Raw genomic sequence first — 20,630 nt, forward strand, 5'->3', positions numbered from 1 at the left:
GTTCCTGTGCTTTTTGCGTGATGAGCTAAGACATCAGTGGTGTCGGTTTGAAAACATCTTGGCCTTTTATGCAAATAAAAAAACCCATGAAAAGTCAAAGAAACTTCTACATTTGTTCTTTTTTTGTTTTTATTTGCAAAATTATACGGAAACCTCTGGTAAAAAGATGTGCGTGGACGTCAAAACTTACCTCCCATGTTCGGCTTTATGAAACGTGGAGATGAGTGATCAAAAAATCACGTACCGGTGCAGCACTGTGTGTTCAGTGCACATCAGTAGTTGAGATATATTTTGTGAAAGAAAATGAAGGAGATGGTTGGTGGTTGTTGTGTTTGTTCCGATGAGCGCGGGTGGAAAGAGAATCCTTTGGTTTACTGTGACGGACATGGCTGCAACGTCGCTGTTCACCAGGGTAAAATTAGAATACTGTATAAATCAGCGGAGAGGAAAAATGGAAATGATTAGTGTTTGTGTATTAAATATGCACTGTTAGCGTATTGCCAATGCTATTTGGGGTACTTTCTGTTGTCCCTGTTATCCCAATACAATTGCTTTTACACATGTTATCGGTAGAAATAATGAGAAAGAAACGAGTTGCACGAAGGGTGGCCGCCATACTGAGCGAAAACGTTCACAAACACAACAGTGTTTAGCAAAGCAAAACTCCATCGAGTGGAAACCAACAGCATGACACCAATATCTATATACTACTTACAAAATGGCTTAAAAAGTAATCGTGCAAAGAATCCAGGAATCATATAGTGATACATCATTCATTCATTGTGTATATTTTCACAGTTTGAGTTTCCCTGTCAAGTAATGAAGTAGAGTTGTACACATGCACAAAGTGATTTATATATTAGTTTCCCTGTCAAGTAATGAAGTAGAGTTGTACACATGCACAAAGTGATTTATATATTGCGTGTAGGGTCCCATGCATGCTTGTGATTATTTCTGTTTTTGACTTAGACAGGGTATGTTGTAGGAGCCAGACTGGCTATATGTACACAACGGGGGTGAGGACGGGGACAGGGATAGTGGGTTAGCTTTGTAGCTTTTTACACAGTACGCATGCTGCTGTCATTATGATGGTGGTCCTACATGCTTGCTAGCAGCTGGTGGTCGTCGCTCAACTTGTTCTAGTTTACAGTTGTTCTTACAAAGAACAAGTTTTTATGTTCTTGCTACTGGAACCTCTAATGTTCTATTATTTTTCCTGGCTGGTCTCTCTGCGATGTTGCTGGAGACAAAATCAGCAAAGTGCTTAGGCTGGATCAGTGGATGCGGCATCTGTTTGTTGCTTGTTCTTTTGTGAATTGGTCAGATGGTATGGCTGGCACAGACCTTTTAACCACTTGTTTTAAGGAGAGACAGAGGTCTTGTTATCTCTCTTTCAGGCTTGGAAGCTGCAGTTCTTTCAGCATGGTTGAGAGACAGCCAGGTTCTTTATTTCTGTAGTCTCCCTTGATGAAATGTGCTACTCAGTGTTGTATACTTTCGATCTTGTCAACATTGCCTTTGTGGTAGGGGTCCTATACCACTGCCACATACTCAAGTATGGATCGTACAAGTTCTGTGTATGCGGTCATCCTATAGGCCTCTGACTCCTGATGTGCTGCTAGAAGGGCTTGCTGTTGTTGGTGCTCAGGCCATCAGTGATGGTGTTGCCGATGTAGTCTCTCTATGCTTTTCTCATCTGTCTCCTGCACTGCATCTGGACAAATTTGAAATTTGCCCAGTCCTTTGTCTTCTTAACTTCTTGTCCTGGTGAAGAGGTGCCTTTTCTGTCGAAGTCTCTTCAGCCTATTGTTCAGCCCATGGCAAGTTCTTCCTTCCATTGCTGAGCTTGGATGGTACATGGGAGTTTGTGGCTTGTGTGTCTCTAAGGCTTTCCATGTGGTTTTCACATCTGACCCTTGGTTGTACTTGAAAAGTTCTCTGACCTCATCCTTCATACCACTCAGGTCAGCATTCAGGTCATCCCAGTCAGTGCGTGTGAACAGGTGGATCTTCCTCCTAAGTTGACGCTGGTAGAAGACTTTTGAGTTGATGTTTGTTATGGCATTGACATGGTCAGAGATACCAGGGACAGATGAGTTCTTCACCAGGGTTGGATTCGTTGTGAAGACCAAGTCCAGTACATTGTTTTCTCTCATGGACTCGGGTGAGCTGGGCTGTCTGTGACATTCAAAAGTGCCTCTTGCACTTGGTATTGAAGGGCTCCTGGTGTGGGAGTGCCGTTTTTCCAGTTCACATCTGGGCAGATGCAGTCACAATAGAATTATTAACACATATATATCTGTGTAACCAACATCATGAAAAGAAATGGCAAGGAAATTGTGCCCTTTCTTACCTTTGTCTTGTCACCAAGAACAAACTTCCTTGCCAAATTTGTCATGGTCAAACAAAATCTCAGTTGAAATCTGGCCTCAAATCACATCTACAGGTACCAATGCTTTGTTTAGGTATTGGCGGAGTGTGTGTGAGTGTGTGCGTGCGTGCGTGCGTGCGCGCGCGTGCATGTGTGCATGTGTGTGTGTGCTTTGTCATGGACACATTTCATTTGTCTTGCTTAAACACATCTTGATTTCAATCTTCATGCCTTGTTTTGTGAAATTTTTGTAGTCATTTACCCACCCCCAATCTACTCCCATACTGATATTAATTGACTGCTGGAGAGTTACATGGCAATCTTGGATTTTGTGCATTAGCATTTTGATTTAACTTTTACTGAAAATCATGAGCTATGCCAAAGGCGATCAACATAGGCAAAAGCAGCAAACGTGCTATCCTCCTTTTCTTCAGTTGATAACTTCCATTGCTACAACCAAACTCCGTACAATGAAGTGCCATCATATGCACAATAGAAAAAAAAAGTTGAATAAAGAAGCCTGCTGGTTTGCACATTCTGCCTCTCTTGATAGCCTTTGTTGTTTGCAATTTAGGAGAGCTAGTCAATTTTGAGAGGCAGATCATGTGACGTGCCTTTATAAGTCATGTAAGCATGGAACTTTCCAGTGGTCTATTGTCAGTGCTCTGGGCCCCTGCACTAAGGAGGTAGAGTGCATAATAATATTAATATTAATGAATTTATACCCATTATTTTCATCATTATTGATAATATTGAATATAGTTAAGAAGGGGAACTGTCAGTGTCTAATGTCAGTCAATACACACACACACACACACACACACACACACACACACACACACACACACACTGATACAGATACAAATATAAAATCTATAGTTCTGTGCTATATATGATTTTTTTACTTTTTGGGATTGCACCTTGATGGATTTTCATCATTCAGAGGGTTCAGGCTGTAGGTTTTCATTTCATGATGTTTTGTTCAGTTGGACTTAAACGTTAACCCTTTGCTAATAGCTTGAGGATTAGGAAATTCCAGTTTCAGTTGAGCATTTAAATATTAAAGCTAAGTTAAAGCTAACCGTTCAGGTATACGTTATTTCTTCTTCGTCGGTTTTTTTTTTTTTTTTTTTTTTTTTTTTAGCAGTCAAACCCCATAAAGTTGAAGGATAACAAATGTATTTTGACCAGTGTCAGTTTGTCAAACACTGCTGGAGTAAGGCCTGAAACCAGGCCAGTCCACTGGTAGGTTGGTGTGACGCTAGGTCCAGTAGCTGACTGCAATGCCAGTTTACCTGACTAAATGATATAGGACCTGCTCAGTGGGAAATAGCCCTCACCTAGTATTAGCAGACATGATACTGGCAATTTCTTTTTCCTAACCCATCACCTGGATTATCAGTGGTATTTCTTTCAGTCCACTGACATTTTTCTTAAAAACACAAAAAAGTTTTGCTTCCTTCATCAATCATAACATGCTAGTACAGTAACAACAACAACCACTCCCCCCCCCCCCTTCCAAACAAAACAACCCCTAGACTATAAAGATCAATTAAATCAACATCTTGAGTCAGTTGTAATTATTTCAACATAAGTCGTGATAAGAGGAACAAGATCAGGTTTGCAGGTCAACAGGAATGATGAGGGATTAACCCTCTTTTACTGAAATCGGTTTACTATTTAGAAACTGAAAAAAAAAAAGAGTTCAACACTCCATAGTGTTTATGATACTCTCCATTGTGTGTTTATGGTATCCATCTTATTTTGCAGCTTGTTACGGCATAATATCAGTTCCTTCTGGACCTTGGTATTGCCGGAAATGTGAATCACAAGAGAGAGCAGCACGAGTGGTAAGTATTGTTAATGTCTTTGACAGTGTCATTTATAACAGATCTCAGTTAGTGAAACATTGCTTTTCAGTGTTTCACTTTTTGGGTAACATGCTTTGTGTTAGGCTTTAGAATTTATTTTAAGTTAACATGTATTAATTTATATGAATGCTTTAGTGTATTAAAAGCTTTAATTTAATGAGTAAGACTGAGGAACTAAGAGTAAGACCCAGTCAGAGAATGATATTCATTAAAAAGATATATAGATCAATATATGCTTTTGAAAAACAACGATAGTATACTATATCTTTGTTTGAAATCAGTATTGAAGAAAGTTAAGTGGATAGCTTTGTGGGAATTTCTTTCTTTCCCTTAGTCTTTCACTGCCTATGTGCATACACTGCATGTATGTCTGTCTTTCTGTTTGAATATTTCTGACTTTAGATTCAGTATTCAGCTCTCTCTCTCTCTCTGTCTGTCTTTCTCTCTGTGTGTGTGTGTCTCTCTCTCTCTGTGTCTCTCTGTCTTTCTCTCTATCTGTTTCTCTCTGTCTCTGTCTCTGTATCTCTCTCTGGTTCCATGGATCATCTCATTCCCTCAACCCTTCTCTCTCTCTTTGGAATAAGACATCACAGGACTTTACTGAAATTAGAGTGAAAAGTTGAATGTCTTTTACATGATCTCTTGTGATACATGGGCTGCATATATATATATATATATATATATATATATACATATATATATATATATATATGAATTATTGAGGAAGTCTCATCACTCTTGAACATAAGTTGAGAAAAAAAATTGAGCAGCTTATTTGATATTTCTTTTGAATCTGATAGTTTAACATTAATATTTAGTTGAATGATTATTGATTATTATTATTGAATATGTCGTCCAGACATTACTGACTACTCTGATCACTGACAATGGGTACACAATTTTCCCAGTCTCTGTGACTCTTTCAAGTTGGTAAATACATTACTTTTTACCATGCAAGAACTTTGTGCAGTTGTGGAAAATTTATTATAAAGAAGTTGAACTGTCAGGCCCAAAGATGAACATGGACCATGATGGATACAGAATTCATGGCACAGGTACATATAAATAGTGGACATCAATGATGCCTGATTTCAGGCAGATTATTGTTTCAGGCATGCAGCCTGGGTAGGCAGTCTACTTCGCGAAATACAGATGGAAGCTGCCATGATACGTGTATATTTTTAAAATGGTATCACAGTTTTAGTTCTTTTGGTTGAGATTTGGACAGACACATGTGCCAGATAGGTAGATAGATAAATAAATATGTTTAATGCTGAAGATGTGTGATTAAACAAAAATTATTTTTCTGTTTTGTTTCAAAAGAGATGCGAGCTTTGCCCTGAAAAGGATGGAGCATTGAAGAGAACAGATTCAGGAGGTAAATTCTTTTTTTAATTTTTTTTTTTATGACAGCTATAAGTATAACACACACCACACACACACACACACACACACACACACACACACACACACACACACACACACACATGGACACACACAGGCACATGGACACACACACTCAAAAACACACACACACACCCATGTGCGTGCACACACACATTTACACACACACACACACACATTTCCAAATGCACACACACACACACACACACACCCACACCCACACACACCCACACACCCACCCACACCCACACACACACACACACACACACACACACACACACACACACACACACACACAAACATCCATGCACATGCACATGCATGATTGTACATGTGAATGCACAAACACATACACATACATGGATACTTATTACTAAGTTAAATATATGCAGAAAATATTTGTTGTTAACTTAGTGACCACACACACATATATTATATATTTATATTTAATATTGATAACATGAGAACATGCCTGTGTATGCACATGTTCACAGACACAGATGGACACATACATGCACACATGTTGAGCTTGAGTGGGAGGACAGGATTAAAAACCATTTTGATTTTAACTTTGTTGTTGTGAATTACACTGTATCATTAATCATGTCATTATGAGTTACTGATAATTATATTCAGACTGTTGAAGGACTCTTGTGTTTGTCCATTTCTGTTTCCTTAACATCTGATTTTTCTCTTATTATGTAATGCCGCTGGAGCATACTCAAGAAAAAAAGAAGCAAATAGATTTTCCTTTGTCTATTTACCACTGAATAGTATGTTAGATTTTACAACACCTGTCTGCCTATCTATCCATGGCAAAAAACAACTCTTGTATACTGTTTGTCCTACAGGATGGTGCCATGTGATATGTGCTCTGTACATCCCAGAAGCCTGTTTTCAAAATGTGGAAACTATGGAACCTATTGTCCTCAAGTCTGTCCCTCACGACAGATTCAGCAAGGTAGGTGTATCAGTTGATAAAATTTGTTATTTCTGAGTAGAATATTAGTTGATTTCAATAAATCAAATGTAATTTTAGGTTTTTATAGTAAATAAGATGGATTTCTTTCACAAGAGTGTTGTCTTCCAAGGATTCTACGTTTACTGGTTTTTGCTTTTTATAAACCATGACTACTCTCATTATATTTAATATCCAGAGGTAGTAGAGAACTTGATAATTAGATCAGTTTCAAGCTGCTGTAAGGAATTCAGTTGTTTGACAGGGATTTTTCCAGCGGAGAAGTTGAGGTGAGAGTACACACACTTTCTTTGTGTTCAGGTCTGCTACATTTGTGAGGAGAGGAAAAAGGATGCTACAAAGAACTACTCCGGTGCCTGTATGCAGTGCAATAAAGCAGGATGTCGGCAATTCTTCCATGTCACCTGGTAAGCCTTAGGCACTTGTGTGAAGCTGTGAAATTATTGTTGATACATGGCTTCTTAATGTTCTTGTTTTAAGTTTGCTATTGACCAACTGCTAAAATCATGGGAAACTGACCATCACAGATTGAGTCATATGTTCCCGTTTGTGGTTAAATGGCAAGAGAATGTACATTCTCAGTGGTGCAAGTCATTTATACAAGCAAGAAATTTGGAAGAGGATAACTGCATGTCTGCCACTTGCAATAGGGTTAGAGTGTATATTTGAGGGAGTTTCCAGTGTTCATATAATTTCGTTTTTGAATCGCTTTGACATTGCAACTGAAAAAATGAAATCATTTCATGATGTGAAAGGGCTGGTACATCTGTGTGGTGATGTGAATGTCATTTTCTCAAGGAGGCATCACTGAATTTGGACAAATCCACTTGTTCCATGTTTAAAAATTTTTATTTTTATTTTTTAGATAGTTGTGTGTATGATATGGTGTTTCATGTAAACTGACCCTATTTGTATATTTTGTAAATATTTATATGCAAGCCAGTTATGGAGCTTGCTTGAACTTGGATTTTCTAGAGGACTGAATAGAAATTGTTTAGTAGCTCTGTAGGCTCACATAAACTGTAGTCTGAGGTGTGGTTCACAAAAAGAAAAAGAAATAAAGTGATTGAATGTTTTTTTTAATAGTTTTTTCCCGACTGCATCATCGTGTGTGGGCGTGTGCTTGTTTGAATGTGCGCGTGCGTACGTGCATATATGCGTCTGTAGTTTGTATGCACTACCAGTTCATAAGCAAAGCAAGAACAAGAACTACTACCATCAGGAATATGGGAGAAGGGAATAATGGACCAAGGAAACATATTTTAAAACGGAGAAAAGTACATCCTTTCGTCCGATCCTTCCACTGATGTTTCTTCAGATTTTGTCTATCACAGCCCATGTTTGGCCTTTAGAAATAATTCATATTCTGTGCCACACTTTTTTATGTACCTGTCACTGAATTGTAATTCTTTACCTCTTTGTGGTCATACGCTCTTTACTGTTTTGTTATCTGAAATATTCTTGATAAAACTGATGATTGTATTCTTTTTAGGATGCACTGCACTTTTGATTAATAGACGCACCTGTCTATTGAAGAAAGAAAAATATATGTGTCATCGGATATCACATGTATTCAGAACTTGTTTTTTCTTCTTGATTCAGAAATGCCTTGGGGTAAATTTATGATTGTGTTGAAAGAACTTTGATTTATGATATGTGGTTAATTAATTTAATTGATTATTACTTTACTCTTCAGTGGCCAAAGTGAAGGTCTCCTGTGTGAAGTGTCTGGTACGAGGGGAGACAATGTGAAATACATTGCCTACTGTTCATACCATTTCAAGAGAGTGGTAAGACTTGTGCGTCTGGAGTATGATCTTAATTTCTTCACTTTATGCCCAATGAGCCCATGTTAACCCTTTCACTGCCTGGGAGATAAGAGTTAAGTGAAATCTATTTGCTGGGGATTTTTCACAAAGAATGGGTATATATAAGAAAAGTTTGTGGACTTTTTTATTGGATAGAGAACCATAAAAGTATACATTTTCTGGAAGGCAATTGAATGAAGAATACAAAAGATGTGATATCCAATTTTGCATTTTTTCAAAGACACACAGTTGTTTTGAAAGCAGTGGTTTGTTGTTTTTTCAATCAGATTTTCAATTTGTTCATTTTGAATATTACTCGTCATTTACACAGTAACAGAATATTTTCTGGACAAATGGATTATAACTATGCATACAAATTTTACTAGAAACCACAATATAAAATATATTTCAACCACATTTGTACATGTCCAAAGGACCATGCTGATTGTCTGGAGTACTTTTTGTTCCTGCCTGGATAAAATTTGCATGTATGGTGTACCTGTTGGAGTGTATACTGAGCATACAAACTGCTTTCCTCATACACAATTATGAATTAGATTATGATCTATAAAAAAAAAAAAAAGAGAGAGAAAAAATCAGTGCAGTCTGTGCTGTGTGTTTATTATTCCTGTCTCTCTTTTATTGTCTTTGGCATTGTTGTATTTCATTGATTTGCTTTCAGATGTAAGGAGTTTTGTGCATGTGTGCGTGGGTGGGTGCAGTCTTTGCTGTCACTGTGTTAGATCTTAGACTTGAACTTTGTGGACAACATAAATAAATGCTATATGACTGGAAAGTATGACAACACTGTTTGAATGAATTTGTACAGTATTGAATCTTAATGCTTAAACCACCAAATCATCAGTTGTTCTGTTTTGTCCATGCAACAAAGCTAACAAGAAGTATTGGATTTTGGTGCAGAGAAAGGATGGCAACGTGAAAACCATTCCTGCCTTCATACCAATTCCAGCTGACAATACCACCCCGGAGACCGCATCAGAAAAGCATGAAAACGGGACATACAGGCTGAGTAAAGAGAGAAAGGTCAGAGTATGACTGCAGATTTTAACAGTGGGGAATGGTGTTTAGTTTTAGTTTAATGGATATGTTTTTTTAATTGCGCACTCATTTATTTATTTATTTATGAAGACATCTCGCAATTGCGCATACTCATATCAGCAGTCCATTGTCGCTTCATTGATTGTATTGAAAGATGTGCCTTTTGATAACAAAACTAGGCCGGAATACATGGCTGTCCTGTGAATTAAAATTCTATTGTTGTGCTTGTAAATGTTTCAGAACTTTTATTTTTCATAGTTTTATTTTTGGCTACATAAGTAGATCCTGCTGCTATGAGTGGATATTATAGTGTGTAGTTGTGGGACAGAATATTGTCATTCACTTGTTTTATTTCTGATTACACAGCCAAATGTTAGAAGCACTTGTGGATAAGAAGGATGCAAAATGATAAGTTAGAACTTGCTAGAAAGAGGTTTAGTTATTAGAATTCATCCAACATTTGATGTATGCACTGAAAATGGAATCCATACATTTGTGATTGTTTATAATTTGTATGGTGACACAAGCTGTTAAAAAAGCTGTGCACACAAAGAGCACTTACCATGTGTTTTCATTTCATGAGAGAGGAAAATTCAGCTGAACTGGATGCTTGCATAATGTCTGTGTGTGTGTTTGTGTGTGCAAGTGTGTGTGTGCGCGTGCACATGTATAAGATTAAGAACATGCAAAAGTGTTGTAAGTTTGGTCATAGAAATGAACCAGACAGACTTAAGTGGACAAACATCAGAAGTGTTGGCAGCTGTTCTGTCCTTGGGCTGCTTAACAAGCTTGTCCTTCCTCCTTGTTTCAGACTGCCAGTAGAAGCAGTTCCATTGGTTCCGAGCCCTCCCCTGCCCTTTCAGAAGCTGTTGGGGACCAAGAAGTCCTGCAAACCACGAAAGGGGAAGTGAAGGGGGAGCCTTTTCACACCACGGCATCTCAAGAGACACCCTCCGCCAAGACCATGGCCAGCACCCGTACTCGCAGACACATTTTTGCCAAACCAGAAAACTACACCACTGAGTGCTTTCCAATCAGCAGTGCCGGTCACAGTCAGCCGAGCTTTGCCACAGCTGGGACGTCTTCAGAAAACCTGTTCACTGCACAGTGCGATACGTTGTTGAGCAGTGGGCGAAGTGGTGGTATCTTTGGGTCAGTGGCAGCCAGTGGGCTTGCCCATCAGTCTGTGATTGTGACAAATGAACAGGGCTCCTCCAGTAATGATGGGAAGCAAAGCAGTGCAAACGGATTTGTAGGACAGGGGAGTTTGCTTTTAGCTGCTTCATCATCACTAGGGTCTACTTCGGAGACTACGAAAGGGAAGCAGCCATGCGCCAAGTAAGATGTGTGTTGTCATGATGTGAGTGTGTGTCTCACATATTATGATTTATGAAATCAGGAGAAAATAGTAACTTATGCTTGTGGCATTTATTAGGTGCATGTGCTTACTGTGCTTAAAGTGGATTAAAGTGATGATGGCTTTCTTAGATTAGTTGCTAAAAAGTTTCCTCTGCATTCTGCTTTGACGGAATTTATTTACTATTTTCATATCATGTTCTTTTTTTTTTACAGTTCTTTTTTTTTAATATAAAATAAATGCTGCCTTTCTGAGTGGTAATATTTGATATGTTAAGCCAGTTGTATAATAGCTTTACACAGTGAAAACTGAGCTTGTAACACATTTTACATTGTGCCATAAGCCACATATTTTATCGTAATGCTTTAAAAAAAAAAATGGCAGTCACTATTCCATTATTTTCTCTTATTTAGCTTATTGTGTATGTGTAGATTGGTTACACATTTTGGAATGCTTTGTTACCAACTGTGTGTCCCACTGTGCATATATATATATATTGTCCGTTTCTGTTTTTGGAACTGCTTTGAATTGGATTTGAGTTCAGAGCAGATTTCACAGCTGCCAATCTCTTTTTCTATTCCCACATTCTCAGTGTTTACCCCCTCTCCCACCCCCTCAAAGCCTGTGTTGGAAAAGTGATAAAAAAAAAAGAAGAAGAAAAGAGAAAAGAGTACAGTTGAAATGTCATTTTGTGCATGTAAAAATCATCAGAAGTGTATTATAAACTCTACTGGAAGATTTGTTTGTTGGTCTGGTCTTCATTGATCAGCTGTAATAGTTGGGCATGAAAATGGTTCTAGCTGAAACCCAGATGTCACATGAAAAAGGTGGTTCATCAGTAGCAGTACCCAGGATCCCACCAAATCCAGAAGATTGGCAGCTGTTAAATTTACTTCTTTTTTTTTTTTACCTCCACAGTTTGTGTTATGGTCAGGAATCTTGTTAGCAGTTAAGACTAATAGTGTGGTTGGGTGTATATGATATACTCTGTTTAAATTTTCAGTGATAGAGGCAAAATAGATAAATACTCAAAAAATGAACAAACAAAAGCAAGAACAACAAAAGGGCCGGTTTTCAAAAGGGCCTGTCCATACACTCTAGCCACTGTATGATCAAGGAAAAAGAACTCAAGAAGGAAAACATTTATTATTTACCAAAATGCTTTGAAAATGAACCCTTTGAGTTTGAAACTCACAATCATATAATCAATTTGTAGGTAGCAAGTGAACAGCTGAACAAAAGAAAATCAGGCAACATCAAAAACATTGTTTTTGTACACAAGAACTTTCAAAGAAACAGCCTTGAAACATTATCATTCATCATTTAGAATGGTGACACTGATCCAGAAATAGATTCGAAATAGATGAAGGGGTGTTGTCTCCTGTGTTGTGTATTTTTATACAATTAGTGGTCTTTGTCAGAACAAAGGGGAGTACAGAAGGGAAGCATCATCTTACTATATATAACTGTGAGCTGGTCTTGGTGTGCAGAATTTTGTGCTAGTCTAAGTACACAGAATAATTTGCTGAAAAACAAACAACAACAACAACAACAACAAAAACGCACACAAAAACAACTGTTTCTCAAACATACTTCTTATATACATGTCAGGAACGGTATGACTCACTGCCTTGTTTACTGCTGACTCACAATCGCTTGGGCTTTTCATATCATTATTAGACCCTTAACTTAATCAGTACCCTAATCTATGTATTTTGATAATGTCTGTTAGACCCCTAATTTAATCAACATCCAAGTCTGTGTTAGAGTTTTAGACTACCCATCATCATGAGAGCTACTACTGTCACAAGTTTATCAAAATCTGGTCAGTTGTCTGAAGCAGTTCAAGTGCTTTTTGTGTTGTGTAATACCATGTTGTTTTGTATTGTTTATATTGCATGTGCCTGGAAATCCTGGCTGTGCTGCTATTTTCAAGTATTTTGTGATGCATTTGGGCATTCACAGTCACGTGCACTTGGTTAAAACATGTCCAGAGGCTGATAAATCAGACACAGTTATAAAGGTTCTGAAACCATCATTTCCATACCAATCGGCATACTTGTGCAGGCATCACTACAAAAGCATTGTGCACATGTGTTCACATATGGGATGTCATTGTCAGTGTACAATGAGTCACTTGCTATGATCAGTTGATTTGTCAGATTTACACACTCCACATTCCACATGACAGTTTAGACTGTCATCCTACCCACTAATTTGATATGATAAGTACTAACAACAAAACGCTGGGGGTAAGTTTTGATTGTTGATATTATTTACTGTTTAAACAACAACAACAAAATTACCGGGTATGTTGATCTTATTCTGTTAGAATGTAACATTTAACGGCAGAGGTAATACCTTTCATTACTATTTTCAGATGTTATCTGCAGAGCTAGTAGAAGGTGGTGGTTACAATGGGGGAGTACATTAACATTTGTGCAAGCGTGTTGTAGCTGTCTAATGCTGGGATTTGTATGGTGGCTAGATCACAGGCACGTAGAGGCAAGAGGGGAAGGAAAGCTGCTCAACCTGCCGCTCAAAGGAAGAGAAAAACTTTGAGCAGCGACCAGTTGGCTGGTGCAGTGTCTGCTTCAGGGTGAGATTGTGTTACCAACCTTAGGCTAGCATCCATCCCTTCCCTCAGTGTTCAGACATGCTGTTGCCCTTTCCCTGTCTCTCACTTCACGCAGACAAGAGAGACTGAGAGGAGTGGAGTTGGAAGGGGGCAAACAGATGGAGAGAGACAGGTGGTATCATTGTGTATTGATAGTAAATATGAAGTTGTAGTTGTGCACTAAACTTGTACAAATCTTTTAGTAAGGTTTTGTTTCTTAGCATGTGGGCAGTAGGAGAATGCCGACAGATTAGTGAAGGATGCAGTAATTTTATATGTTATTTGTAGGCAGTAGGAAAATTTAGTGTCAGTTGCAGAGTTTTGAGACATAGATAAAGGATATATATCTGTTAGGTGTATTGAATAACTTGCAATTTTTATCTCATTTCTTAAGGAGTCTTAGATAGTACATCTGTAGCAGAAACTTTTAAAGATGTATTTTAATCTTATCAGTATAGTCCATTACTTTAGATATTTTAAAATATTTTTACTTGTTGTTTTGTATATGTTTATTTTGATTTTGATTTGTTGCATTTCTTCCATACACGTAAAGGTGTAAATTCACATAATCACAAGCACATGATTTATGTACTTGGCTTTTGTATCAATATCAGCATATGCATGAAGCTTTAAATTTATGAGCACATTATGTCATGAATTTCATTTGCATCTATAGATATGCTTGCTGCAATGGAATATCTGTATTGTATGATATATCCACAAACTTTTCAAGTTTGCTTGGTTGAATGTATGCTGCATAATATATATATATATATATGTTTTGTTGTTGTAATTATTATTATGAATGCATATGTATTTAGGAGATAAAAGACTGATAGTGTATGTTTCGTTTACTTTGGCTTTTTGACTCACTTGTGTAAACAAAGTGAGTCTATGTTTTAACCTGGTGTTCGGTTGTATGTGTGTGTGTGTGTGTGTGTGTGTGTGTGTGTGTGTGTGTGTGTGTGTGTGTCCATGTGTCCATGGTAAACTTTAACATTGCCATTTTCTCTGCAAATACTTTGTCATTTGGCACCAAATTTGGCATAAAAATAGGAAAAATTCAGTTCTTTCCAGTCATCTTGTTTAAAACAATATTGCACCTCTGGGATGGGCACAAAAAAAAAAAAAAAAAAAAAAAAGGAGCCATATTATATGCAAACTGAATTTACTGTTATATTTATATTTTTTTTATTCTCTAAACTGGGCACTTTGATCTGATATTCTGACACAACAACAAGAACAGTCATTTTTATCATTTTTTTGTTCAAACAGGAACTTCTTTTGCTAAGCATGGAAGTTATATTTATTTTGCATGTCTTTGGTGCAGATAGTAATAAAGGGAAAGTAATCTGTAATTAATTCTAGGGGGCTTAATTTGCTTTTAACTGATCTTTCTCATCTTAAACATTACATTTTGAAATTATACTCAATATGTGACATAAAAAGCTTGTGTGTTTTACTCTCAGTGTACAGGGCTTTCACTGTGTTCATTCACCCAAGTGGTCTTTTTCGGAAAATACTAAAATCAGTACGACGAGTGGACTTTATAGATCTATTGGCTGAGCCCTTAAGGTCATGGGCAAAAATCAGTTGCGTACACATATTTATACATATTCAAAGCGCGTGCTCATATTCTTCGTGAACGCGAACGACGCCATTTTGTTTCAAGTTGTTGACCTGCCCATTCAATCCTATATTCAATCGACAATACACGATAACATGTGATGGAAAGTTGGAGAAGGAGACCGTTAAATATTTATTCAGAGAAAGATTTGTGAACGCCTCATCACTTACTGGATTATGCCCCAAACTGTCATGAAAATATCCACAGAATCAGTTGGAATTCACAGTTAAAAATAATAAACCATGAGAGTTAATACCCTTGAATTGATGAAACGCCGTAAAAATTTCCAGTCTTGACTTTTCTCAAAATGAATTCCTTTTCACTTCATATGACGTTTAGAAGTACTTGTACTTGGCTCTACATGTTATTAGTTTAACAAAATACTCAATTTTCATATCAACTTTAAAACTATAAAATTAAAATGAACATAAAAGAGAAATTGAATCGACCGTGTCAGCGAACTTGTAAGTGAACTTGTACATCTATCTAGATCCAGAGAAAATGGCTAAATGTTGCAGTGTGCTTGCGGCGATAGCCACGTCTCCTTTACTGCGGACTTAAAAAGAATTTTTAATTGCTCTAAAGATTTTTTGAATGCCCAAGATACACCAGAATAATATGATTTAAACAGCGTTCTCACTGCAAATACCGCAATCGATTTATCACCCTTTAAAAAAGCATGTTTAAATATTATGTTTTTGAATGTCAGCTAAGGAGCCACGATAGTGTAATGGGTAAGACAGTTTTTTTCACCCGAATCTGCCATTGGGACTTTTTTTTTCTTTTTCTTTTAACCCGAAGCTTTATAATAACAAATACAGAACACATTTAGCGATAGATTTTTTAAAAAGTGTATCACAAGTGAGTCTTGAAGGCCTTGCCTCTTTTGTTCTAATTATCTTGAAATGATAAGTACAATGAGAGAGAAAGAGAGAGAGAGTGTGTGTATGTGTGTGTGCATGCATGTGCATGCTAGCATTTGATTTGTGCATGTGGATATTGTGTGAGAATGGGATAGTGAGAGAAAGCTTATGACTGCTACTGTACTGAGTGTACAGAGCTGCATTTGCAATATCAGCAGTTGCATGGCTGAGATTTTTTTCTCATGTTCAGAGAATCTTGTTCATTTTCATGTTTTGAAAAATTATTATGATCTAACTTAACTTTGTGCGGTTATATACATGCATACACCAGAACAATAACAAAAGAAATGTCTCTGATACATCTTTGCATGTACCATGTGTGCACTCACTGGTGCATGTGCCTTTAATTTTCAATGTGAAAAAGAATGTATGATTGTGCATACTCTGAGTCGGACATATTTATTTATTATGTGGATTATTTTGAAGCCATGTTATAGTTATAATAATCTGAACACATGTTCAATTACTCATCAGATTGTGATTTTGAAGATGAACACAAATGAATGATTAAACCACTGTGCTTTTCTAAAGATAAACACAAATGAATTAATAACATAAAATCTTCTGAAGATGAAAACAATTATAAACAATTAAGTCTTTGTGTTTCTTTGAATATGATTTTGAGCACAACTGAATAAGCCATTGTGCTCTGAATGTGGACACAGATGAATGAATGAGTCATTGTGCTTTTCTGAAGATGGGCACAAGTGAATGAATAAATAATTGTGCTTCTCTGAAGATGAACACAAATGATTGATTTAGCTGTTGAGCATCTCTGAATAACATTTCCTTTTCGAATTACTTCAGGCATCCCATGGCTGGTGGCACAGTATTTGGAGGAAGTCCGTGTTTCCAGAGTCCTATCTCCTTGAGTAGCTTCTCTGCACCAGGTACAGTTTTATGGTGACAAATGTGTGCACACACCTCTCATATTCCAGAACCAAAATATAGAATGGAAGATATTTTCATGATCCTTGTTCAAAGATTGTGTTTTTTCCTCCCCCAGTAACCCATGGAATACATGGCATTTTGTACACCTTGTATTGTTTTCTGTTGTACTTTATTTAATTTTCATCACAGTAGATTTCTCTGTGTTAAATTCAGGCCGCTCTTCCTTGGGAAAGTGTGTCATATATATATATATATATATATATATATATATATATATATATATATATATATATATATATTAACAGTGTTTTTAACAACCGTTTCTAAAAGAAATTTGACAACAACCCAAATTGCATTCCTGCCCTGGGACTTTGTATCCACCCACACTTAAAACACCTGAGGTCCTATTTGATCTGACCTCACACCGAAAAGACTCCACCAGTTTCTTGGTCTATAAAAACTATTTTTACGAACTCTGCCACAAATTTCCCTCATTTCACAAACTCTACACTGACAGTCCCAAGTCTGAGGATGGTTGATCAGCATCTGATTTTTAAAAGTAGATTACTCATAATTTAATTTTTATGGTCTGATTACTGTATTTTTTGTTATCTTAGCTTGAAGTAGATGCTAACGTGGTGACAGCCTTGAGATGGCTGTTGTGGCTGGTAAAGCTCTCAGCACTATAATTTGAATTGATTTGACTTCTTTTTTCTGTCTGCAACTGCAAGCGTATTTGTTTACTATCAAAGTGGATTTTTCCTTGAATTTTGTCAGGGCAACCCTTTTGTTGCTGCACACAGGACCTTGGTTTATTGTTTCCAGATGACTAGCACCCAGACCACTGCTCCAGTAAAAGGGGAAGTAAAAATACTGGTTAGGTTCATTACCATAGGGCCACTGTTTCCTGGCATATGACGCAATTCGTTTGGAAAAGACTAATTTTGTGTAGTGACAGTAAAGATTACCTGTGCTTTCTTGGTAGGATGAGACCCATATCTTCAGACTGCTTTGAGGTTGAAAGAGACCTTCCCTTTTTTTTTCCACAGAAGCAACATCCCTTGCTGTGTTTTTCTGTGGGTTGATAAAGACCTGCTCTTTTGTGTAGATAATTGATCTTTTGGTCTTCTTCGTTGCATGACAAAGCAACCTGTGTTTATTTTTAAGCCTTACATTGTGTCTCCAGATGGGGAGACGTCGAATAGAACCTCACCGTTTGCGCTGCCACTGCCACCAAACAGTATTCCCAGTCAACTGTCTCATGAATTAGACCCTGAGAACGGAAAGTAAGTCCGCATCCTGTATGTGAGTGCAGCAGAATTTATATTGGGCGTGTTGGTGTGTTTGTTTTTGATGATTGGCGTTCTCTTGTGTAGCCTTTAGTCTGTTTTTTTGACCTTCGTTTAGCAAAGGATGCTGGGGAAAAGCTGTATGTCCTGTATTCAGAGATGTGGATCTTTTTATGGTGTTACGTCTGATTGAAACTTACCTGGAAAGAATTTGAAACCAGCAAAGAATTTGAAACTTGATGTTTATGCGCAGGAGCATATGTAGGATGTACTTTGTACTGGACCACAGTGTATATCTACATTTCTTTACCAGTAAGACACAAATTTTGTGCACAGGTAAGTTCTCCCAGTTTTGTTTTTGTTTGTATTATTTGGGATCAGTTCCAGTGAAAGAGACAGAGAGCTCACCCTTCCTCCATTCCCCCCCTCAACCCCTTAGGGGACTCTGTGGGTTCTTTCAGTTATCAATAATATCCCCATCTTCTGAAAATTCTGTGCTGGAAATTCTCTTTTCTGTCGCTCTCTTTGCTTCTGACTCTTTCTATTTTCTTTCTGTTATTGCTTGCTTTCATCTGCCAAAAATTATTTTCCAGGTTTCTTTCATATCAGGTTTCCTTGGATTGATACCAGCATGTTTTCAGCTGTGTTATGTATGGCTCTGAGTTTGGCTCTAAGCAACTTCCAACTAACACAGCTTTCAGTTACTCCAGAGTGACAGGTATAGTTTGTAAGCTTGAAATGGTGTTGGTTGACTGACCTGATCCAAATCCTGCACCCATGACCCAGTTGGAAGAGAAGACGTGTGTTTGTGTGAGTGCGCGCATGTATGTGTGGTGCATGCATGCACACACAAAGATAGGGGAGGGGGTATGTTATGATGTTATCAGCGCATGTAAAGTATTGTCTGCCTTGCTTTCACAGCATCGCACAATGGATTATGGTGATGTTTGACAAGTGACTTGATGTCTGCTTATTGTTTCAGAACACCCAGGTCATTGATTGAGTTCCTGGAGCATCAGTGGGATGATACGGCCAGGTTCCTCATGGAGCATAGCAATGAGTTTGATGGTGTGTACTACATTGTGCTTAACAGCTCACCTTAATTTGAACTTCCAGCCCTCAATTTGAAATAAAAATTATTGAAAAACTTTAATTTACCTGTTAACTTCAAAAGATCAGCCATCTACAAATAAACGGATTTTGTCTCAAGTGAAACTTTATCAGTATCTGATGTTTTTAAAAGGAAAATACTGATAATATGGTTATTTTGAAAAAGTGAAAGTTGATCACCTGATTTTTTTAAAGAAATGACTCATTATTTGGTTTTTATTGATGTTATTTTGACCATCAGCATATATTAGTACTGTTTATCCCCACAGATAGGTAGTCAGTTTTGATGTTATTTTGACCATCAGCATATATTAGTACTGTTTATCCCCACAGATAGGTAGTCAGTTCTATTTTGTAATATGTAAGCTGCTTTATTGCTTATATTCAGAAAAATAAGTTTGCTGAAAATTTAGATTGTGGCTGAAAGACATTATACTGAATCATTTGAAAAATTGATCGGCAGGTCATAGAAAAGAAAAAAAAATTTTTCTACCAAATACTCACATGCTTCTCACCTCACTCTACAAAAACTAAATTTCAGAAATTTTAACTAGCAAATTAATGTGAAACATGTTCTTTTCTTGTTAGCAGAATACTGTGATGTAGAATACTTGAGGAAGCAATGCCTTGCAATTGCAGTCAAACGTACTATAATACAGGTCATCATGATATTGATTTAAACCAGTCTAGAGTGTTGAGCCCTTTATGTAAGTGTGTTGTGGTGGATACAGATCGTCATGATATTAATTTTTACCAGTCTGGAGTGTTGTACATGTGTTGAGGTGGATACAGATCATCAGTATTTTGATATAAACCAGTCTGGAGTGCTGAGTCCTGTATGTACTTGTGTTGGGGTGGATACAGATTGTCATGATATTGATATGAACCAGTCTTGAGTGGTGTACATGTGTTGGGGTGGATACAGATCGTCATGATGTTGATATGAACCAGTCTTGAGTGGTGTTCGTGTGTTGGGGTGGATACAGATCGTCATGATATTGATATGAACCAGCCTGGAGTGGTGTACGTGTGTTGGGGTGGATACAGATCATCATGATGTTGATATGAACCAGTCTTGAGTGGTGTACATGTGTTGGGGTGGATACAGATCATCATGATATTGATATGAACCAGTCTTGAGTGGTGTACGTGTGTTGGGGTGGATACAGATCGTCATGATATTGATATGAACCAGTCTTGAGTGGTGTACGTGTGTTGGGGTGGATACAGATCGTCATGATATTGATATGAACCAGTCTTGAGTGGTGTACGTGTGTTGGGGTGGATACAGATCATCATGATATTGATATGAACCAGTCTTGGG

At 37.4% G+C, this 20,630-nt stretch overlaps 1 protein-coding gene across 1 annotated transcript in view; it reads left to right on the top strand.

Moving 5' to 3' along the window:
- The first annotated feature begins 232 nt into the window (after positions 1-232).
- The window catches only part of LOC143301490 (uncharacterized), a 29,178-nt gene continuing 8,780 nt past the window's right edge, over positions 233-20,630 (top strand). Inside the window, exons 1-12 of the mRNA XM_076615809.1 lie at positions 233-412; positions 4,142-4,221; positions 5,566-5,620; positions 6,498-6,607; positions 6,926-7,032; positions 8,322-8,415; positions 9,355-9,477; positions 10,304-10,830; positions 13,338-13,448; positions 16,824-16,906; positions 18,094-18,193; positions 19,179-19,264. Of these exons, the coding sequence (XP_076471924.1) occupies positions 304-412; positions 4,142-4,221; positions 5,566-5,620; positions 6,498-6,607; positions 6,926-7,032; positions 8,322-8,415; positions 9,355-9,477; positions 10,304-10,830; positions 13,338-13,448; positions 16,824-16,906; positions 18,094-18,193; positions 19,179-19,264 (1,585 nt within the window). The 5' untranslated portion in view covers positions 233-303. The remainder of the gene's footprint in view (positions 413-4,141; positions 4,222-5,565; positions 5,621-6,497; positions 6,608-6,925; positions 7,033-8,321; positions 8,416-9,354; positions 9,478-10,303; positions 10,831-13,337; positions 13,449-16,823; positions 16,907-18,093; positions 18,194-19,178; positions 19,265-20,630) is intronic.

This window comes from Babylonia areolata, chromosome 2, assembly GCF_041734735.1.
Source record: "Babylonia areolata isolate BAREFJ2019XMU chromosome 2, ASM4173473v1, whole genome shotgun sequence".
Taxonomy (NCBI): Eukaryota; Metazoa; Mollusca; class Gastropoda; order Neogastropoda; family Buccinidae; genus Babylonia; species Babylonia areolata.